Raw genomic sequence first — 23,750 nt, 5'->3', positions numbered from 1 at the left:
CCCTCTTGTTTCTCCCACCCTCCTTCCTTCCTCCCTTTCTGAGCTCTTCCCACCAACAGGGCATTAAGCCAAGTGCTATAGGTTCCCCGTCTGTATTAAAGAGATCAGAACAGACAGATCAAAGGCCTCTTTTGTGCATTGGGATTTGTTGATATTTGCATTAGTACCCAGTGGTAAGCAACTCCTTCGCTGTCATCTATCGCCCCCCCCTTCCCCACACACTTTATCTCCAGAGTCCTCTGCTTAGTTGTTGTTTTTTGGGGGGGGGGATACCAACTGCCAGATTTAATGTTCAGGTGGAAATGAAAATGACTCTAGCTCAGAAATTCATCAAACTAGCAGCGCAGCTTGATCTTCTGTATGCTCAGTCGGGCACAAGCCACGTTATCACTCCCATGCAACTGTGCATGTTACTTATGTTATTGCCATAAATCCCCTTTACAAATTAAAACATCAATATATATGTAAGGGGGAAATGAACTAGGTTGCTAAATCCCTTCTGCTCCTGTCGAGCTGACATTCCCCCCATCTTATTTTTAACTCATAATTTAACTTTTAACAGAACCAGCCAAGCTCATTTTTTCTAATGAATACCTTTTGTTCTTGATCGTGCCCGAGAACCCTGCAGCTCAAGCTTAGCCGCTTTATTGAAAATGTATGACATGGGATTCCGCTGGATTTCCTCCTTTTAAACCTACCCTGCCAGATCCAGGCGGGCTTTGATCCGGCTATTTCTGTAACGGATTGGAATAGGAAGGACCAGGGCGGCAAGAGCTTCCTAACGCTTCTGTGGGGGAATCCCTACCGCCAGTATCACCACCCCCACCCCCACCCCCTCCCTCCCTCTCCCTCCTTTGGATCCTGTTCTTAAGGACACGGGAGGGGGGGCAGAAAAAAAGGTCGGAAGATGTTGGCAGAATCGTTATCGTTCGGGGAGGAAGGCTGATCAAAAGCCGAGCTGACAACAAGAGAGGCGGCGGGGTAGGAGTGGGTGGGGAAGGCAGAGATAAGGGGGTGGAGAGCGGAGCGGTGATGAATCCGAAGGGAGACACGAGGCTGGGATACGTATATTTTGCTGCTGCATGACTCCGCGACGTCAGAGCAGGAACTACCGCGCGTCGAGGTCTCCCCCCGCAATCGCGCCGGGTTCTGCAGCAGCGCCGCCGCCGTTGCCATACGCGGAGATCAGCGGGCAACTCACGGTCACGGCGACGTGCGCTGCTTAGGCCAAGAGCCGGCGACAGCACCCGGGGCACATCTTCCGAGCTGAAACCGTGCAGTGTGAGCCGCGGCAAAGCTCGCAGGGGACTCTCCGCTGAACCGCGATCAGCCCCGTCCGCTCCGCGAGCGACGGCTGCCGAGCTCTCCCACCCCAGCTGAGCGCCAGCGAGGAAGGGGCGCAGCAAAGGGCCAGACGCGCCTGCCCTAAAGGAACGCCTCGCAGCCGCGTCGCCAGCATCATGAACTGACGGGCCCTCAAAGCCGGAGTCCCGCCAGCCCAGCCATGGAGAAGGCAGGCTCGCTGCATGCCTCGGTGCCCACGCCGCCGACGCGCCTCTACCTGCCGCGCAACTTCAGCTGCAGCGCCTGCCTCTACGGCAGCTTGGCCGATCAATGCAAGGGAGGCTGCAGTCCCGAACCCGAGGCGGTGGAAGCGCCGACCCCGTCGCCGTCCTCCCCGCCACCTCCATCTCCGCCTGTGACTCGCGAGGCGGCGGCAGGCGCAAAGAAGCCGTCTGCGCTGCCCCCTTCTCGCTCCCCATCGCCGTCTCCGACCTCCCCGCCGCCTCCCTCGCTGTCTTCCCGCGGCAGGGAACCCACCTTGCCGCCGGTGCCTCCCAGCCCGACTCTCCGCCGGCGGGCCAAGTCTCTCCCGACGCCCGGCGAGCGCGGCTTAAGGCCGGCCCTGCAGCAAAGCCCGTCGCGCCGCAAGACGGTGCGCTTCGCCGACTCGCTGGGCCTGGAGCTCATCGCCGTGCGCCACTTCTGCCAGGCCGATGTGCCGCGGGTACCCGCGCCGCTGGCGGCGTCTCCTTTCGCCCGCGGCGCCGCCGCCGCCGACCTGCTCAAGACGCGGAAGCCGCCGGCGCTGGGCGAGCTGGAGCCGGTGCTCTTCGGGCCGCCGGCGCCCGTGCTGGAGCCCCTCTTCCCGCCGCAGCCCGGCTCCAGCGCCGGCTTCGGGGAGCGCGTCCGAGAGCAGAAGGTGAAGCTCGAGTGGGTGCGGCCGGAGGCGGTGGGCTTGCGCGGCGCCGTGCGCGTCCTCAACCTGGCCTACGAGAAAAGCGTCTCGGTGCGCTACACGCTCAACCGCTGGGCCAGCTGCAACGAGGTGCCGGCCACCTACCTGCCGCCGCCTCCGGCCGGCCACGCTGGCGACGGCCTTACCGACCGCTTCGCCTTCCACCTGCCCGTGGGCGAAGGCACCACGCTGCTCGAGTTCGCCGTGCGCTACTGCGTGGCCGACACCGAATACTGGGACAACAACGACGGCCACAACTACAAGCTGCGCGGTAGGCAGCGGCCGGCGGCGGCGCCCGGTCAGGAGCCCGATGCTGGCGGCGCCTGGATCCACTTCATCTGACCAGCGCGAAGGAGGAGGCGCGTGTCCCCACGCCCACGTTCGCCGCCGTCCGAGCCTACCGCTCGAGGGTCCCTCTTTCCCAGCTTTGCAGCACCTCTCCTCCGGGATACAGCGGCGAAGAGCAGCAGGCTCCCGTCCCTCGACGTCTATGGCAACAGGACGGTTTCTTGGGGATGGGACGGATGGTAGGACGTGAGGACCGAGGAAGAAGTGGAGTCTGCCGTTAAATGCGAGGGAGGGGGAGTCTTGTATGTTATGCCCATTCCCCGGGTTTTTTCATTATGGCCAATGGATGTGGAAAACAAAGAGCTCCCTTCCAGCTTAATCTTCACTGGATTTACAATAGGTAACAGTCCGGTTGTGTTTGTTTTTTCTGTGGTCACTTTTACCTGATCCTCTCCAATGACCAGAGGTGTAGTTGTGCGGGGTCAGGGGTCTTAGACCCTTTCCTTTTTTGGGAGCAGGGTCCCAGCAGGATCCCTATGTCTCCAGCATCCTATGAACCAATCAGCATGAAAGGGGAGTGTGTTAGCCACTGAGAAGAATCTTCTAACATGCTTCCTTGTCCTTTCCTGCCCAGAGTGAAAGATGGTGAGTCAACCACAGAGAAGATTCTTCTCAGTGCTAACACTTTCCTCTTTCATGCTTATTGGCTCCTAGGCATTAACAAGGATCTCTCTCAATCCAACAGCAAAACAAGCGGTGAGAGGGCATGGCTGTGATTAACATGAAGAGACTCTGCACTTCTGAATTTGCCACTACCATACTGCCAGTGACCTTTGACTTGCCCTCTAACCAGCCTTGATCAAATCTCTCCTTTTGCAACTAGGCTTGCAATTCAAAATATATACTTAACAAGAAGTCAGTCCCATTATAACTCCAACTTAGTTTTCACTGGGGGTAGTATGTGTATGATGCAGTGCTCCTCAGATGTAAATAAATATAAATGAAATTTCCTTCACAATGAACATTAATGTGTCACGGAGAAGAGGAGGGTGCAGCCGCCTCCCACATGGTAGTTTTTATGTAAAAAAAAAACACTGGAGGAGTCTTCCATCATGTAAGCCCCTCCTGCAGTTTGAGGTGGTTCATCCCAGACACAGGTTGACACCCTCAGTGAGGAGCAGGTGCCATACATAATTTAAATAGTGAGCTTGCTGTAGCTCAACTGCTGTATTTCATTTACCCCAAATCAGGGAGAACCAGTCTGTGACTTAACAGGAGAAGCTGGCTGTGCACAGTGCTGATTGGCTGAAAGCTAGTGACATCACTAATCCTCATTCCCTGAAGTTTTTATCAAGAAAAAGAAACCAAATTACTCCTTTAAAAAAAGAGAAATTAATGTATGTTTAATTGAATAAATGTACATGCTGCATCTTTAAAAAGATGTCAAACAGCCTGTCTGAAGCATGGGGAAGGGCAAGTCAGACGACTGAATCAGTACAATTAATATGTCTGGATCTTTGTGGAGATGGGCTAGAGCCAGGCTCAAGCTGCCTGTAGGGGTGGACATAGGATATCCTGATCTGCATGACTGCCAAACTTCCTAGTTAAATGTGTTTAGGGCTGGCTGTAAGGATAACTTTAGTTCACCATTATATAAGAAGAAGCTGTTTGAATCCAGCCTCTAGGGATGTGATCTGATCATTCCAAGAGTTTATCAGACCTCAGTGCTGCTCTTCTGTTCCATTGAGGGTTTTGCATGTATGCACTTGAGAGATTATCAAGTGAGGCTTCTTTCAAGAGCAGGGAAGACCTGGCTTCCTCAAGTCCCTCAGCTTTTCCTCCTCAAGCAGGTCTGGACTACAAGACCTCGTCTACTCTTCTCACGGGTAATTTTTCCTCTGCTGTTCTTCACTTACCATGTCTTGAGTTGTGAGATGTTCCATATTTATACACCACCATATGATATTTTCAAAATTATGTGTTTCCAAGGTAAATTCTTATGGTTTATATTTTGAGAGCTATGATTGGGGAAGGGGAGAAACTATTTCAGGCTTCTTTCAGAGAAGCAACACGCAAGCAGAGTATCCGGAAAGTAGTGTTGTAATAACTTGCAAGGTCCACGGTTTCTTACACTGTGAGCTTCCTCCTTTTTTCTCCGTTGTTATGAAACAGCTGCTTGTAGTATAAGAAACATAGGTCAAGCTCTCACAGAGTGACCAAATGTCTAAATCAGTGGCTTAATATCTTTGATGAAGTGTTTGGAGTAGGACTGGAAAACTATTTCCACTTCCTAGGCGTTTATCATTTTTGAGGAGCCAGAATCAAATTTTGAGGTGCCACGGCTGCAGGGAGCTCAATAATTATTTCAAATTTCAAAGTTCTTAGGCCACTTGAGATTGGTCCAGTCCTAACTGACAAAAGCTCTTCTGCCTTGGCAAGGATGCAACATCCAACGGAGATAAGTGAAATAAGCACCAGCCTGCTTTCTGGCGGTGCTTGCAGCCTAAACTTCTGTATGTTTGTTCAGCTGTAAATGCCATTGAGTACTGTTTATTCTCAAGTTGGTACATGCAGCCTTAGGCCAAGAATCCAAAAAAGATCGTGCACATGTTTTCAAATTATTGTCCTTCTGATTCTGAGTGACTGAGAGACGTAAGTACAAATCCTGTACCCTATAAGTGATGTGCCTTGGCACCCAGGGAACTCAATATTTTACAGAGCTCTCAAGACTGGCAAGACTAGCTCTCAAGTTTGGATAGTTTCACCTACGATTTTGAAATATTTTTTTCCAATCTTCTACTCCTTTGAAGTTTAGGTATTCTCTTTGCATATGCATCAGTCTGTCTTTGGCTACATCAAAATGTGCACCCTTAGTGGGCAACTAGTATTCCTGTAAATATGGCTTTGAGTTACTTTGTCACTGCTATAGCTTCTATATGCTGTGAACCACCATTGCTATGAAAAGTGTACAGTATAGCCAAGTTTCATTTGAATGAAACATAGTGGCTGTGTTCACTCGTAACACTACAACATGATTTAGCACTCCATGTTGAGCTTCTGTGAGCCCAAGTGAAGCATGAAGCTCATGCACCCCTCCCCTTCTTCCCATGTGGCAGGGCGGAGCACCTTTACCAAGTTTAGTTTATCTTTTAAAAAAATTATTGGCTTAGGTTTATACAGTGCCTTGCAAAAGTAATCAGACCCCTGACCAATGCTCTCATATTACTGAATTACAAATGATACATTGTAATTTTGTTCTGTATGATATTTTATTTTGAAACACTGAAACTCAACATCAATTATTGTAAGGTAACATTGGTGTTATGTTGGGAAATGTTTGTCAGAAACATAAAAAAACAAACAGGTTGCTTGCATAAGTATTCAAGCCCTGTGCCTTGGAAGCTCCCAGTTTACACAGATGAAAGAAATTGCCCTATTGAGGACACAACCATTAAAATTGCTGTCACATTGTTAGGATAAAACCCCCACTGTTAATGGATTGTTGGTCATGCTGTGGATCTGAAGGAAAATGAAGACCAAAAAACATTCTACAGAAATAAGAGATAATGTAATACAAATGCATAGATTAGGAAAAAGGTACAAAATAATATCCAAGTGTTTGTATATCCCATTGAGCACAGTTGGGTCAATAATCAGGAAGTGGAAGCTGCATCACACCACCCAGGCACTGCCAAGAAAAGGCTGTCCCTCAAAACTCAGCACTCTAACAAGGAGACTTGTGAGTGAAGCCACAGAGAGGCCAACAATCACTTTGAAGGAGCTACGGAGTTCAGTGGCTGGGAGTGGAGTAATGGTGCACCAGTCAACCTTATCAAGAGCTCTGCATAACACTGGCCTGTATGGGAGGGTGGCAAGAAAGAAGCCATGACTCAAAAAGTACCATCTGAAAACATGTCTGGAGTTTGTCAGAAAGCATGAGAGTGCCCCAGCTGTGATGTGGGAAAAGGTTTTGTAGTCAGATGAGATCAAGATGGAGCTTTTTGGCCAAAACTCAAAGCACTGTGTGTGGCACAAACCTATCACTGCCCATGCCTCAAGATACACCACCCCTACAGTGAAATATGGTAGTGGCAGCATCATGCTGTGGGGATGCTTCTCATCAGCAGGGACTGGTGGGCATCTTGTTAAAACTGATGGAAGAATGGATGGAACAAAATACAGGGAAGTACTGCAAGAGAACCTGCTTCAGTCCACTAAACAACTGAAGCTTGGGAGGAAATTCCCTTTTCAGCAGGACAATGATCCCAAGCACAAGGCCAAAGCAACATTGGAGTGGCTCAAGAACAAAAAGGTAAATGTCCTACATTGGCCCAGTCAAAGTCCTGATCTTAATCCCATTGAGAATCTGTGGTGCTCTTTGAAAATTGCGGTCCACAAGCAACATCCAACCAACCTGAACAACCTGGAGCAAATCTGCCAAGGAGAATGGGCCAAAATCCCTCTGACACTGTACAAAGGTGGTACATACCTACCCCAAAAGACTTAAAAGCTGTCATTGCAGCAAAAGGTGGCTCTAGCAAATATTAATGTGTGGGGGTTGAATACTTAGGCAAGCAACATGTTTCAGTTTTTTTATGTTTCTTACAAACATTTCTCAACATAAAACCAATGTCACCTTACAATAATTGATGTTGAGTTTCAGTGTTTCGAAATAAAATATCATACAGAACAAAATTGCAATGTACCATTTGTAATTCAGTAATATGAGAGCATTGGTCAGGGGTCTGATTACTTTTGCAAGGCACTGTATACCAACCAAGGATACTGGTTATGAAGCTGGCTTGTTTAACTTACCATGGTTGCAAAGCAAGGTTCCTCGTTTATACATAACACTAAGCTTAGATTCTGTGGAAACAAAACTAAACTCAGCAAAAGTCCTCCCAGCTGTGTGGAAGAGAAGTGAGAGAAGAGTTGCTTGGGGTCATAGAAGCTCATCCATGTAAGCACTAATATGACATTATAGCATTACTTGTGAACAGGATCAGTGAGTACAGCACTTAAAACACAGGTGTAAATTATGTGGATACTTGAAAAATGTCTTGCCATTTGGATAAAGGAGGGTGAAAAAGAACTGAATTAGAATTTTCTTGAAAAAGGGGTTTCCCACCCAGTGCCGGATATTTTAGCTCTATCCTATCCCACTCTAGAAATTAGAACCAGAATCCTTCTGTTTGTTTAGTTTTTAGATATGTGTGGAAGGACACACAGAAAACTGTTTATTTTGAATTTTCAAAATGTTTTTTCTTTTTAATATCTTTTAAAAGAGAAACTCTGTACAAAGGTACTGCGGATGTTTCTTTTATCAAAGCCCTCTGTCTTATCAGGGATGCGATTAGTTGTAATCCTATTGACTCAAGTGAGATTGCCCAGTCTGCTGGGTGAATCATGTAGCTTATCTGAAGAAAAGAGGCCTTATCTTCATTGTGACTCAAGTACGTTTCAGAATGATGGTGAAATCCTAACCTCATTTAAAGTCTGTTGACTTAAGTGTAGTGACCTGAGGTTATTCCCATGTAAAGATCCCTTCCATGAAGGATGGGCGCAAAATATATACGTAAATGTCTGAGAGCAAGAAGGATCATAATCCACTGAGAAGTTCTCCTGTTGCATCCCTCAGAGATGCATAAGACATTTCCTGAATTTTCAAGTGGACTGTAGCCTGGGTCTTTTTTTGTTTTATTAAATAAACCCTAAGTAATTGGTGTTTTTGTCACCCCTTCGCACCTTAATGCAAGAGAGCCAAATGAACAGAATATTTTAAAGCCCCTTTCAAAAATTGCATTCAGATTTTCGCAAACCCTCCTTTTTTCATGTTACTACTTTAGCACTTGCTCTGCAATCTGCTAGATATTCCTCATGGAGAAAAAGTTGTTTGGCCTTTGGCCAGACCGGCACAACTTGTGATGATGCAGCGGCCATGAATGATGGCCCAAGAGATGCTAAACAATCCTCCTGTTCTTGCTGCTTGCCTGGGACTGCAAAAAAATAGGGGGCTTGTCAAGCACCTCTCAGGCTACAATGCATGGCTGGTGAACTTTTATGCTGTACACCGCCCTGGGAGCTTATTGCTATAGGGCGGTCTAAAAATGTAATAAAGTAAAATAAATAAATAATAAATAAACTGCGTTAGCAGGCCCGCCTTAAAGGCTATGATCATAAACAAGTTTGTAAAATTATCCCTAATGCTGCTATTTTTGAAATTTATCTTTTGACTACTGCCTGTTCATGTGAGGACCAACGTGTTTTCCTTAGAGAGGGGAGACCTTTTGGTTTAATATAACTTTTTTAAAAATACTACTTGTTTATCTGCAGTTATGAGAGGGATCTAAGTAACTTCTAATGGCAAAATATCTTAAGAGTAGTTTGAGCATGGCTGTATCTTTGGAGCTATTTTGAAAAACAGTCATTCTCATAGTTATTGCATTGCACTACTTTTGTCAAGAAGCCTAAATGCATGCCTGCATATCACTTATATCCTGAAGGAGAATCACAGTATTGCACTAGTTTATTAATAGCCAGCAAGCAACATTTATGTTTCAGTTGCTGCTGTATTAAATTCCATGCTGTTTTTAATGGGTATCTTTGCAGTAGAGTTGCTGCCTTTTTGTTTCGTGACTGTGACTTTAGTTGCAAATTGCCAAGAAGAAATTAAGGAAGTGGTACAATTCATGGCATGGTGATAATCTAGTTCTGTTTGGAGGGGGGGAGGAAGGGGGAGTTGCACAACATATTCTCAGTAGGCCCTCCTCCTTGAGTACATCCACCTCTTCAGCACAGTTGCACTGCCCATTCAGTCTCTCTCTGGACATCCATCTCCCTCTGGACCACCTTGGGAGGAGCATGTTGCAGTTACTGCTCATTCTCTTTGCTTTAGTCCATGTGTGGGGAGCCTCTGGACCTCCAGATGCTGCTGAACTACAGCTCCCATCATCCCTGACCATTGGCTATCATTGCTAGGACTGATGGGAATTGTAGTTTGGTAACATGTGAAGAGAAAAAATTCCCCACATCTGCTCTGGTCAGTGCCAAGTCACTCACTCAGAAAGAGCAGGTGAACAGATAGCAATAGCAAAGGGGAGAACCAGGAGGATTCAGAGACTGAGCCCTTGCCTGGGACATAGAATTTAGCCAGTGCCGTATTCCTGATACAGTGATAGGAAGAGCTTCATTGCTTAATTTCTCTTTACCTGGCTATTGTTAAAGACACAGGAGCAAAACCAGAAAAAAGGTAGCACTACTTATTTAAGAGTTGTGTAGTGCTGTTCATGTACTCACATTAACAGTATCTAAAATGATAGGAATAGCTTTTCAAATGTCAGCGGGCTTATGTGTGCATGAAATACATAGAGCAAGCCTAGAAATATATATATTCTTTTGAGATGCATGGCTTTTGATCCAGCACATGGTTTAAGCTTGTGTGCTGTTTAGGTGAGGTAGTAGTGCTTTTCCACCCACCTCTTTCTTTCTTCCATCAAGTTTTTAGCTGAAGATTCCTCAGGCAATTTATATTCCTTGAGCTACTTATTCTGAATAGGATCTCTTGATTTCCTGGTGACCCTTTTTAAGTAAGTGAGCTGGAACTTGGTATGAGCACATGCTTACATTTTTAAGAGTGTTGCACAAACATTTTTGGGATTTGGTTCCAAGTATGTAAATTGCAACCAGTAGTTGTCTAAGAGAATGTGTTGGAAATCTACGAACAATTATTCCTAGCTACAGTCTGTGTACCTTCATTGGGGGGGGGGGAGAGAGCTGCTTCAGGCCTATGCTGTACTTTGATGGACTGGTATTCCTTTGCAAACAAGGAGACAAAAGCTGGCTCACAATATACAAGATTGCTAAGCAGTAACTTCCTATCCGTGACTTGATCTATTATTTGTATAGAGAGCATTAGTAAATAGTTTATTTTAGTATTGCTAAGAACGCTGAAACACCAACAAGGAGTACTTTTCTAAACAAAGTCTGTGTCTGTGTGTGTCACTGCAGTCTGTATGTAGTCAAATGCTTACAAGATGTTGCTAGCTGGCACTGTGATAGATAAATGAGCTAGAACTGGATGATCTTACCTAAAGAGCAGCAAGCAGCACTTTTGTATATACTGAGAGCTTTTTAAGGTCCACTTGAATCCTTCAGTGGACTCAGGTGCAGGCCAGTTTTTCTTGTGAACCAAATGTGTACAGTACTGTCATAAAGCAAAGAAGATGCTATATATTGCCAAGGTAGATATATATATATATTTTCCCCTAGGAGGCATACGTGTTTTTAAATGCAATATATTTTTAGAGAAACTGTCTGCTGTATTGTTTCTTTATCTGTACATGAACCAGCACACTCCACCATCCTTTCCTAATAGCATTAGAATTAGTCCCCTCACTCCCCCTCCCCCAGCAATACGTAGAGCTGTGGTTTGAATCTGTGCTCCAGAGAAACACTTTGCTTCCTTGGAAGCTTATACAGGCTTCCTCAGTAATAGCGGGCAAGCATCCCAGATAAAGGCAGCTTGTGCCCTATGACTAATTTTCACTCGCATTGTAGAGCCTCTGAGGAACACTGAGTTCCAGATGGTAGGGTGCATGGTCAGCCCAAACAGGGCAGCAGCAAGAGCCAAAATACCTGCCTAGGAGAATGCTGTCTGGGGCCCACTCAACAGAATGAGCAAGAGAGCCCTCAGCCACAGGGGTACTCGGATTAACACATTGTGAAGTAATAGGCATTACCTTCTAAGCTGGACTTCCATTAACTCCAGAGACTAAAATTACCTAACTTGCACCACTGCTGGCTAGGACTGGGAAGACTGAGTGGGTGCCCTTGGAAATGCCCCAGCAACCTTTGCAACCAAGCGATGGCTCCCTAGCAGATGCTGCATGATTCCACGTGACATGAGACATGTCCTATTGGAAAGCTTTCCCTGAAGGTGGAATGCTTGAAAACCACTGGTTTAGCAGGTATCTGAAGTTTCTTTCTGTATATGCTTTTAATTTTATTTTTTGTCTTTGTAAGCTTACTGCCAGCATAAAAATGTAGCTTTATGAAATGTGCCATGTTTTCTGAAATGTGCAATATGTCGCCTAGTTCCTTTCATCAGTACAGTAATAAAACTCCCAACAAATACAGCACTCAGGTAACGGCTCTAACTGCTCTTTTTTAAACTAAATGTAATGCCATCCCATGAGTATTGTTTTTAAATGAGTGATTAAAATGTACAGGTCCCTCTCAGCCTCGCTATATAAGTTACGCTATTTAGCATTGGCTACCTTTTTCATGTATAGCTGGCAGGCTATGTAAAAATGGTTTAAGGACTGCTACGTTTGCCCCCACGGGCTAGTTATCAAAAGAATAACTGTTCAGTTGATAAACTACTACATGAACAAATGTGGGTTCATGCATAACATAGTTCTTTTACCAGCCAGCTGAAGCATGGGTTGATGAGGCTTGTGGCAAAAATCTGCTAAATTTATACCCTCCTAGAAAAAGAAGTTACTCTGAAGTAAATTCAGATTGTCTTAGGTGCCTTTCAAGGATAATCACTACAGCATTGGACATGTTCCTTAAATGCTTTTCTTAATTCTACAGAATGTTTTTATGGCTTCAGGATGAATTTATGTCATAAACACAGAAAATGTATTAGCCATTTCCTAGCACACACTGTCAGAACAATGTCCTTGGGACATTTAACTCAGTGTTTTCAAAAACCAGATGGGCTTTTTAACATTTCCTTTTATTGCAGTGAAAGGTGTAGCAGTGTGAAATGTCTCTTTGTGCCTCTCTGTAAACCACATTCATATTAAATCTAGAAAATTATAATATGACCATAGATCATAGTATAATATATATTTTGCACAATTCTTATGCAGATGTAATTCTATACACAAACGTGTGTGTGTAATCAAATCTTAGTTTTTTATGGGGTTGTTTCTGCGCAGAATTTATCTGACAAATATGTGTTGCTCTTATGCTGCATTGGCACTCCTGGATGGATATTTTGTGTGTGTGTGCATTTTAAGCACTCGCATAAAAAGGAACTTCTGAAGGACTTTGCTTTTACATTTTTAATTAATATGCACGGCTCTTAAGCAAAACTTGAATACACTTGTGTTGTATATATAGCTTGTGTGCAACCTTTGTGTTGTGTGAATGGCTGAATCTCAAGTCCGTTCATCATATAGCTCACTGCAAACATGGTAGCTGTGCTCTTGTCCTTATTGGCCCTTTCAGGAAAAAAATATTGTTAGCTTAACTTTCTGTCAAGAGTTCACTTCACAAAACTATAAAGAATGAGCATTGTCTTGTCATTGACTAAACGTTAGCATGCAAAATGAGTAAATATACTTAGAAGAGTGATATATACACTAGCAATTCCAAAGAGCGTAGGTAATCATTTTTCCATTCACATGTGATTTGTGCAACTTTAAAATGCCTGGGCTTTGTTCTAGTTAAATGCAACCCCCAAAATGTACCATTTTCAAAAATAAAAACATACCTTTACCAAGGATTTTTTCTATGCAATAATCTGCTCACCTTTTGTGTTTCATTAAAGAAGAAGAGAACTTGAAAAGAACATGACCCAATTGCAACGAAGACTACAACCTTGTGCGTGCATACTTGGGAATAAGTTCCACAGAGCTCAGACTTACTCCTAAGTAAATATGCATACAGTCGTGCTGCAAGTTTTGTTGTTCAGGGTGTATTTTATATTTCTTCCACTGAACCTGATAAGATGTTAAGTGTTTCTGTGTTGAAATCCCATACAGTAAAGAGTCCAGAAATCTCAATAGCAGCTCAGTCGATACTCAAGCAGACACCATTGGGGTGACATGGAAAGCAGAATAACTTTTCAGGAAAGTTAAATATGATCCTTTATACAATGCACAATGCATTGCTTTTATCAGGATGTTTGCCTTTTTGATCATATGGATTTATAGTGCTATTCTCTCTGTGTGTGTCTACTGTGGATAGTGCTAATGCTAGGCAAAAAAAAAATCTAGCAATCATCCACTGTTGTAGCAATGATGAAAATTACTGATTTTAATATCCAATACTTTTATATTCGACAAAGGGTTTTTAGTTGTTGTTTACTTCATCCAAGCAGGCTCAGTCATGTAAGGTTACAAAGGTGTGCTCAGTATAGATAGCTAAGGTTGTAATCCTATACCCACTTACCTGCCTGCCGATAAGCCTCATTGAGCTCAGTGGGACTTCTTTCTGAGTACACGTGTATAGGATTCCACTGTAATTTTTTCTGATTAAGGCTGCAACCTTGTGCATACACATCCTAGTGAACTTAGTTGGTCATTAGTTGAGTGTACATCCACAGGCTTAGATCACAGAGCTTTGTTTTATTTCCATATGCACAGTAATTCAGCTCTGGGATTGAGGACCTATGTTGTACCTTTTGAAACCACACTTATATAGTTTAAATTGTTTCTCTCACTAGTCACTAACTGTAATCCTATACATGCCTTCTTAGAAGTAAGTCCTGTTGAGTTCAATGGGGCTTACTCCCGGATAAGTGTGAACAGGAATGCTTGCTAAGAGTGCAGTCCTACAGCTCCGATCATTTCAGTGGGACTTCCACAGAAAAACCTCTGGGTGGGTTGTGCCCACATTACTAGCACTTGGAGAAAAGAACTTCATCACAACACATACCTGTTGTGATAATACTTTTTGTTATTTATTTCCACGCATCTTGTCTTTATTCAAAAGTTAACTCTTAACTGCTGGATGTGAACTGTAATGTTTGTACTACTGATGTTATTTTGTTTGTAGTTTTTTCTGGTTTGTGGTTGGTTTGTTTTTTGGTAAAAATTATGTCATGTCATTTGATATTAATGCCTTCTACTCTTTCTGAAGCCAGTGAATACAGATGTGATATATCTTGCCTTATGACAACATTACATATCGTGTCTATCTAAAGTGTTATCCAGTCACTGGTTATACTACTATGGTGAAAAATATGTTTATAAATGTGTAATTACTAATTGTCATTAAACTTAAATGGTGCAAAATGGAGTGTTATTGTGAGAAGCAATATCTGTTCTGTATGCGATCTAAGTTTGAAGGTAAAATCTATTATTTAGATATTCCTGCTAATGTATTCATGCAAGCACTTTGTATATGGAGGGCAGATATTCCTTTGGCCAGAATTTCTAAAGCAGGGGTGGGGAACCTCCGGTTTGGGGGCTGTGTCCCCCCAAGTCACGCCTCTCATGCCACGCCTCTCACTGGCACCCTCCAAATTGGATACCTCCTTGTGCTTTCTTGGATGGAGAGATGTGGGGTGTGTAAGTGTAGAAAACTGTAGCGTGGCTGGAATGTAGCTTACAGAAGAGGGTAATAGTCAAATCTCCTGCTCGTCTCTGGCCTTGCCCATCACTGATATGCAGCTTCCAGAATGTTACATAGGAGGAAATGCAGCCCGCAGGCTGAAAAGTGTTCCCCATCCATATTCTAAAGACTAATTTGCATTTATGGCTGTCAGAATACTCCTTTTGCTCCGGAATGACTCTTAAGATAGCCAGTAACTAAACATGAAGTATTCTCAAGTTGAAAGACTACTTTTTTCATAAAAACACTTACCTAGTATATGATTTAAGTCCCATACTCCAGTCTTGCATATGGGATATAGTGATGATACAGATTCCAACCATCTGTTCAGTTCCAACCTAGCACCTTAAGGTTATATGTATTTTGTACAGAAAAACAAAAAACCCACCGTGGAACCAAAGTAACCTAATTTCTGTGCAATTCTGTGATTTGATTTACTTATTATACAAATGAGACTGCAACACACTGGCTGCATGCACACCATACATTTAAAGCACATGACTTTCCCCCAAAGAATTCTGGGAACTGTAGTTTATCCCTCACAAAGCTACAATTTCCAGCATCCTTAACAAACGATAGTGCCCAAGATTCTCTGGGAGGAAGTCATGTGCTTTAAATGTATGGTGTGTATGCAGCCACTGCTGCAATGTGAAGCACATGATCAGGATCTGAACCAGCCATGCCTTCTACATTGCATTCTACCCCATCCTGTCTACTGTCCCTCAGCAAAAAGTTAGTCAGCATTCTGTGCCCACTGAGCATGGGCCATTGGGCTGTTTTGTGATTTTGACATTTCTCCTCAGTGTTTTTTCCCCTAGAGAATTTCCTAGAGATAGCAGCAGGCTTGGGGGAACAGAAAAGCAAACTCCCTCTTGTATGTGGGTGGCGCTGTTTTAGCAGCATAGGAAACCACACTTGGAGAATGAGTTTCCTATTACTATGTAGGATTTATATTCCCTCTTTTTACAAGCATTTACCAGATGGCTTACCCGAAATAAAAAATATATAAAATACAACCTTTTTTTAAAAAAATCAACTTTACAACAAAATCAACAACTTTTAAAATAACCAGCAATTGAAAGAGCAGTAAATAACAATCCAAGATCGTTCAAATATGTGACCGAAATCTAAGGCATAACTGGGATAACTGTTTTGATAGATTTTTATTGATGGGCTGTTGTTGTTTATATCATGTGTTTAGGAGGAGTCTTGGGATGGAGGGACATACCCACCTCAATTTTAGTGATCATGGATAGAGAGAGGTATAGCCATGGGGAGGTGATGGGCTACCATGGAAGATGAGGGCAAGGCTATCTACGCCTTGTTCTTCATTCCCACTCCTCCCATGGACAGTTACTGGTGCTCATCTGCTATGCTCACTGGCCCATGTACACTGTTTAACACCAGATCGGTACACAATAAGACCACACTCATCCATGGTTTGATCATGGATGAGGGTGCACATTTGGTGTGCATTACCAAGACCTGGGTGGGCAAGCTGGGACAAGTTCACATGACCCAGCTTTACCCACCTGGATACTAAGTGCAACGCTGTTATGGGAGTGAATTGGCCTTGGTTGCCTTGATGGATGTCCTTTATCAGGAGAAGGACAAGGGGAGTGTCACCCTGTTACTCTTACTTGATCTCTCAGAGGCTTTTGATACCATTGGTATCCTTCTAGGCTGGCTTGATGAGATGTGTAGTGGAGGCACTGTTTTACAGTAGTCTGATCCTATCTTCAGGGTCGTTTTCAGAGAATAGCATTGGGTGACTGTCTTTCAGCCCCTTGGCAGTTGTGCTGCAGGGTACCATCTTGTCCCACATGCTGTTTAACATCTATATGAAGCCCTTGGGAACGCTCATCAAGAGATTTGGGGTGAGGTGTCATCAGTATGCTGATGATACCCAGCTCTATTTCTCTGTAACATCTGAATTGGGAGAGGCTGCACAAGACCTGGACCAGCACTTGGACTCAATGGTGGGCTGGATGGGAGCCAGTGAACGGTCTGAATCCTAGCAAGACGGTGGCACTATGGGTTGGTGGTTCCCAAGTTCAGATAATTGATCAATTGCCTGGTTTGGATGGGGTTGTACTCCCTCTGAAAGAGCAGGTCGTAGTCTGGGGGTGCTCCTGGATCCATCTTTGCCACAAGAGGCCCAGGCTAGGAGAGCCTTTGACCAGCTTCAGCTGGTAAGACAGCTGTGGCCGTTTCTGGACTGGGATAGCCTGAACACTGTTGTCCACACACTGGTAACCTTCAGTCTGGATTACTGTAATGTGCTCTATGTGCGCTGCCCTTGAGGTTGGTCCAGAAGCTGCAGCTGGTGCAAAATGCAGCAGCGCAACTACTCAGTGGGGCAGGGTATCGCCAACATGTTGCTGAAAGAATTGCACTGGCTGCCCATTATTTACCAGGCTAAGTTCAACGTTCTAGTTTTTGTGTACAAAGCCCTACGCAGCTTGGGACCAGGATTCCTGAAAGATCATCTTGCCCCTTATATAACCAAATATCTTATCCGGAGGTCCTTTCCGCATAAGCAGACCTTTAAGTGGTGCCAACACTTTGGAATTCCCTCCCCATAATATTAGACAGGCACCATTTGTGTTATCTTTTTGGTGTCTATTGAAGACATTCCTCTTTCAACAAGCCTTTTAAGAAGAGACCTTATCCCAGTCTGCATCTGTGCTGGAATCGCTTTTTAAGAGGTTTTTAAAGTTGTTTCTAAAGATGTTTTATGTTAATATGTTTTAAAGCCTTTTGTTTTTAATATGTTTTAAAGTGCTTTTAGTGGTTTTTTTTTTTTTTTTTTTGCCGCTCTGGGCTCCTTCTGGGAGGAAGGGTGGGATACAAATTTAATAAATAAATAAAACTATATTTTTCACTTACCTAAAAGGAGGCAGTGATGGAGCCAAATTTCTCTCAGGGCTGTTCTAAATCCTGGGCACCACAAGCTAAAAAACCCTCTGCCAAGTACAAGTCCACCTTATCTCATCTGGTGGCAGGATCCAAAGGAGGCCCTCAGTGGTGGACTTGTAGGTTCAAATAGGAAGACTCAGCTGTCTGTACAACCTACATATGGGAGGAGGAAGGGTGGGATATAAATCTAATAAATAATAAATCAAACAAGACAAGCTTTCAAACATTGCATCCACATGCCACCAACTGACTCCAGAAGAGACGGTATAGATAATCATCCTCAGCTTCTTCAGATCCAGGACCCACCTTTTAACCCCGGCCTTCACTAATGGGGCCAGTATTTAGTTATTGTGCATATGGTAATCTCCTCCCCTTCTTCTCTTCATTTTACCCTTTTTCGTCTTCCCCATTTCTTAAAAAAGAAAAAGTGAGCAAGCAAGAAAAAGACCAAGATGCTGCGGAAGCAACTCACCTTAAAGAGTCATGATCCCACTAGTTGGACCAGTAGCGTAAGCAACTGCCAGTGCTAGTTTTAATATCCAAAGCTTATCTGTCTGACAAGTGGCTCTAGTCAGCCATCAATCTAAGGATCAAACCATGTGTTATGCTTAATGCAGCTGCCAGGATAGGGGCAGATTGTTTTGAGGTCTGTTTTTAGGATCTCAATGCAGAGATAGCACAACAGCCTCTTGAAAATCACTCCCCCAGGGCAACTGAGGGTTAGTTTAAAAAGAGAGAGAGTCGCATTTGAAGTCTCACTGTATGGTGGCCTCTGGAAGCGGATCAACAGCTGTGACATCTTCATAGATCCCACCAAGCCACAATTAACGCACATGATGGTTAACAAATCCTCTTTAATTTGCTGTCCATGTGAAAATTACAGTTTGTCAGTTAATTCATCACTGTAAACCACAGGTAAGATTCCTTAAGCATAATTTGATGTGATACATGAATTGAGCTGTAATGGTGAGAGTTCCCATAGGATAGGCTATGATTGGGAAGAGGGGAGTCTCTTCATTGATTTTTAGCTCCCGCTTTTTGCTTTCTCCTTCTTCAAAGGTGTTCAAGAAAAAGAGCTGGATCAGATCAGTTTCCCTTGCTGTACTCCTCTCCCCAAGCATTATGAGCAGCCACAGTGAAGGCAAAAATGGCAGATGCAAAGACTTAACTACCAACTGCAGCAGCCTATAAAATTCCTGACTCATTCTCTGCAGTAATAAAATGGAGGCCTTTCAAGGTGCTTTGCTGTACTTACTCTCTCTCTCTCTCTCTCTCTCTCTCTCTCTCTCTCTCTCTCTCTCACTCACACACACACACACACACACACACACACACACACACACACACACACACACGCTTGCAGAGTGCTATATAACCACATTGCTACCTCCTTTCATCCTCATACCCCGTGTGTAAATTGCTCAGCATTCAGACCTGGCTTTTGCAGTATATGACAGACACATTTTATGTCCTGTGCTCCTATCAAGACTGAATATGACTTCAGATGCAGTCTTACATTCACACGTTTTATGGAGAAAGATATGTTTTTCTGTGTATGCATGTGGGCAGCATGCAGCAAGTTTCAAAGGCCTCTTTTGGACCCAAAGATAGTGAAACATCAGTGTGCTGTTGCGTGCTCCTCCACTTCCCTAGCTGCGATACATTTCTGAGCAGTTGTGCCATGCAAATTCAGAAGTGCAGGGTCCCATCATCTTAGTCATAGTCATACCTTTCTCCTTCTTTTGCTGCTGAGTTGAGAATGAGCTCCTTGTTAACGCCTTCTCCCACAACAATAGATGTTCCTCGGAGCCAATAAGCATGAAAGGGGAGAGTGTTAGCTACTGAGAAGAGTCGTCTCAGTGCCTGAGTCACCTCCTTTCACTCTGATTAGCTCCAATCAGCAGGAAAGGTCAGGGAAGTATGTTAGCCACTGAAAATAATCTTTGAACACTGCACCTCAGAGAGCATTGCCTTCAGTCAGACTGCATCTCTTTCAGATCTCTGTCCCCAGAATTCAAGCTGCAAAACAAAAACAAGCTCTGTCTGTTTTCATGCTGCTCTCAGACCCATGCCTTGCAGGTAGATTGCTTATTCAAGGGAACAGCCGCTGCCATTAAGGGAACATTAAGGTTATTTTTGAATTGCTGGTTCCCATCAGGCAGCTAAAACCCAGTCGTAGCAATCAGATGGCACAAACCCATAACAGTGTCTTGAAAGCATCTGTGGTCCTCTCTTCCCATTTTAAAAATACCTCATAAAAATGATAACAGTATTATTAGCTCAGGAAAAAACAGCCATTCTCCACCACCCTCCTGGCTTTCTTCCTAATGGCAAGGGATTATGCTTTTTGACATATGTACTGTAATGTAGGGATTACAGCAGCTTCCTCAATGTGCTGGCTGGGGCAACTGGAGATTGTTGTCCCAAACACCTGGAGCATAGTATACCAGGTTGGAAAGGCTGGGCTAGAGTGTTGGACTTACACGAGGTTGATCTAGGTACAGATCCCAGTTCATCTCTGAAGCTCACTGGGTGATTCTGAGTTAGTATCTCTCAGCTTAACCTATCACATAGATTGTTTATTTGCTTAAAAAAGAAAGGTAGGGATGGCCACCAAGGGATGTCTTTAAAAGAGGATTCGACAAATTCATGGAGGGTAATGCAATCAATGGCTACAAGCCATGATGGCTATGTTTTACCTTCACTGACGGAGGCAGTATGCTTCTGAATACTAGTTGCTGCAAATCACAAATGGGGAGAGTGTGTTGTTGCACTCAGGTTCTGCTTGGGGGCTTTCCATGAGCATCTGGTTGGCTGCTATGAGAACAGAGTGTTGGACTTACTGGCCTTTGGCCAGATCCAACAGGAACATGTTAGCTTGTATCTTGGATTTCAGTATTTCATCTCTCAGGTCAGCTAACAATCAATAAAAATGCTAAAACCACATAAGAAAAATATTTCAATCCTATTAAAGCAGTAGGAGCAAGAAAAACCTAAGAGGATCACAGCTGGTGTTGGGAAAGCATCAAAGTGCTCCCCGCCCCCATTGATTGCCCTCCTTGAACACTGAAGTCAAATGCTTGGAATCCCTTGAGATAGTCCTCTGAGTGTTCAACTTCAATATATGGCAGGCCTCCCTTTTGCCTTCTGCCTTTTCTCCCTCCCCAGCGGAAAGAAAATGCCCATCTTGGGGAAAGGTGGTGGTAGGAGGTAGAGGAGGGCCTTAGTGACAGCAGAAGAGACAACAGATCACCTGCCTTCACTTCCAGTAGGAAATGGCACTCAGGGTTGGTTATGGTGGGGCTGGACCACACAAGCCTTATCATTCCCACCTGGAAAAGATGCTCTGACCATCATTTCCCACTGGAGAAGAGGCCCATTGGGTCTCACCCATAGTTCCTGAAGCCCCCGTCCACTGCTACCCACTCCCTCAAGGTGATGCTTCCCTCTCCCTAAGGAGAAAGGAAGGGGACGAGGGTAGGGTAGGTGCAAGCAGAACGGAGGCAAGGGACCTGTTCAAGGTACTGGCATAGACGAGCACCCCTGCTTCAAATGCTCACCCCATCCCTAGTCTCAGAGCAGGAGAATAAAACTAGGCCTGTTTGCATATTCACAAACCTGGGGAAACAAAAAAGGTCTTTGCCAGGCAGCAAAAAGAGCATCACAATGGGCAGCAAGTGGGCCTCCCTGGGGAGAACATATTACAGATGGGGCACTGTAACAGAGAAGGGTCCCATGTGTGGTTGCCACCTGCTTAAGTTTAGATGGCAAGGAGCCCCTGAAGAAGGATCCCTAATGATGTTTTCACAGCACAGGCAGCTTCATGTGGAAGAAAGCAGTCGTTCAGATACCCAGGTGTATGCCTACTTGAATACCTTGAGAGAAGGGCAGGATTAAAAGGGCATAAAAATAGCACCAGGGCCAGTCCAAGATATGCTGCTGCCCAAGATGGAGCAGCAAGTGTCACACATGTATCCCCTCCCAAATGAAGGTGCAGAGTACCCAAGGCTCACCAAGTTATTTTGGTATTTGAGGCAAAAAATCCTGCAAGCACCTCTCCCTCTCCCTGGCAGTAAAAATGCAATAATCATATATTTTCTCAGCTTTTTAAAATGCATGGAATGCCTTGCCTTGCTATATGGTGTTTAGTTGTTGCCTCATTTTATTGTTCATGTTAGGCTTTTATTGTATATTTTAGCGTTTTATGATTATAAATGTTGTTATAGAAATTAGCTGCCTGAAACAACCACTTCACTCTACCTAACGGTAGAGCTGGCCCTACCTAGGCTCATCTAATGGTGTGTAACAGTAGCCAGTCAGTGAGGAAGCAGCGAGCAAGCAGGCCAGAAATAGAGATGCTTGTGTGGAATAATAATACATGGGGCCCCTCCAGATGTCCTTTTGTTATTGTGCGTGCATGATCCTTGTGGTTATGATGCTATTGGGGCAGTCATATGCGATTCCACTTTCCCGTTTGTGCCTGCAAATGTTTTGGGGCAGGCAAACAGCTTATTTCCAGTCAGTGCATGTCCTGTAACTTCCAGTTGAAATCCTGGAGTTTTTTGTCCTGCATTTGTTGTGCTATAGTACAAGAGTGCCCCTCCATATAGCAATAATGTGGTAACATTGTAGTGGTAACGAGAGAGGAAGTTCTAGGCTTAATGGACAATATAAAAACTGACAAATCACCGGGTCCGGATGGCATCCACCCGAGAGTTCTCAAAGAACTCAAAGGTGAAATTGCTGATCTGCTAACTAAAATATGTAACTTGTCCCTCGGGTCCTCCTCCGTGCCTGAGGACTGGAAAGTGGCAAATGTAACGCCAATCTTCAAAAAGGGATCCAGAGGGGATCCCGGAAATTACAGGCCAGTTAGCTTAACTTCTGTCCCTGGAAAACTGGTAGAAAGTATTATTAAAGCTAGATTAACTAAGCACATAGAAGAACAAGCCTTGCTGAAGCAGAGCCAGCATGGCTTCTGCAAGGGAAAGTCCTGTCTCAGTAACCTATTAGAATTCTTTGAGAGTGTCAACAAGCATATAGATAGAGGTGATCCAGTGGACATAGTGTACTTAGACTTTCAAAAAGCGTTTGACAAGGTACCTCACCAAAGACTTCTGAGGAAGCTTAGCAGTTATGGAATAAGAGGAGAGGTCCTCTTGTGGATAAGGAATTGGTTAAGAAGCAGAAAGCAGAGAGTAGGAATAAACGGACAGTTCTCCCAATGGAGGGCTGTAGAAAGTGGAGTCCCTCAAGGATCGGTATTGGGACCTGTACTTTTCAACTTGTTCATTAATAACCTAGAATTAGGAGTGAGCAGTGAAGTGGCCAAGTTTGCTGACGACACTAAATTGTTCAGGGTTGTTAAAACAAAAAGGGATAGTGAAGAGCTCCAAAAAGATATCTCCAAACTAAGTGAATGGGTGGAAAAATGGCAAATGCAATTCAATATAAACAAGTGTAAAATTATGCATATTGGAGCAAAAAATCTGAATTTCACATATACGCTCATGGGGTCTGAACTGGCGGTGACCGACCAGGAGAGAGACCTCGGGGTTGTAGTGGACAGCACGATGAAAATGTCGACCCAGCGTGCGGCACCTGTGAAAAAGGCAAATTCCATGCTAGCGATAATTAGGAAAGGTATTGAAAATAAAACAGCCGATATCATAATGCCATTGTATAAATCTATGGTGCGGCCGCATTTGGAATACTGTGTACAGTTCTGGTCACCTCATCTCAAAAAGGATATTCTAGAGTTGGAAAAGGTTCAGAAGAGGGCAACCAGAATGATCAAGGGGATGGAGCGACTCTCTTACGAGGAAAGGTTGCAGCATTTGGGGCTTTTTAGTTTAGAGAAAAGGCGGGTCAGAGGAGACATGATAGAAGTGTATAAAATTATGCATGGCATTGAGAAAGTGGATAGAGAAAAGTTCTTCTCCCTCTTTCATAATACTAG

At 44.2% G+C, this 23,750-nt stretch overlaps 1 protein-coding gene across 4 annotated transcripts; it reads left to right on the top strand.

The window, feature by feature from the left end:
* Positions 1-1,109: 1,109 nt before the first annotated feature.
* Positions 1,110-14,542, top strand: LOC133369226 (protein phosphatase 1 regulatory subunit 3E-like). Of its 4 annotated transcripts, none has more exons than XM_061594281.1 (3): positions 1,110-4,413; positions 11,332-11,493; positions 13,089-14,542. In XM_061594281.1, exon 1 carries the CDS (start codon positions 1,505-1,507, stop codon positions 2,579-2,581), a length of 1,077 nt encoding a protein of 358 aa, XP_061450265.1. In that variant the 5' UTR covers positions 1,110-1,504; the 3' UTR covers positions 2,582-4,413; positions 11,332-11,493; positions 13,089-14,542. The 4 variants fall into 4 exon arrangements, with proteins under 4 accessions (XP_061450265.1, XP_061450264.1, XP_061450263.1 ...); XM_061594280.1 differs by having other exon boundaries at positions 13,086-14,542; XM_061594279.1 differs by having other exon boundaries at positions 11,332-14,542.
* The last annotated feature ends 9,208 nt before the right edge of the window (positions 14,543-23,750 follow it).

This window comes from Rhineura floridana, chromosome 13, assembly GCF_030035675.1.
Source record: "Rhineura floridana isolate rRhiFlo1 chromosome 13, rRhiFlo1.hap2, whole genome shotgun sequence".
In the NCBI taxonomy this organism is placed as follows: Eukaryota; Metazoa; Chordata; class Lepidosauria; order Squamata; family Rhineuridae; genus Rhineura; species Rhineura floridana.
Note: the sequence above shows the minus strand (reverse complement) of the source record. Positions and strands in the feature narration are given on the sequence as shown.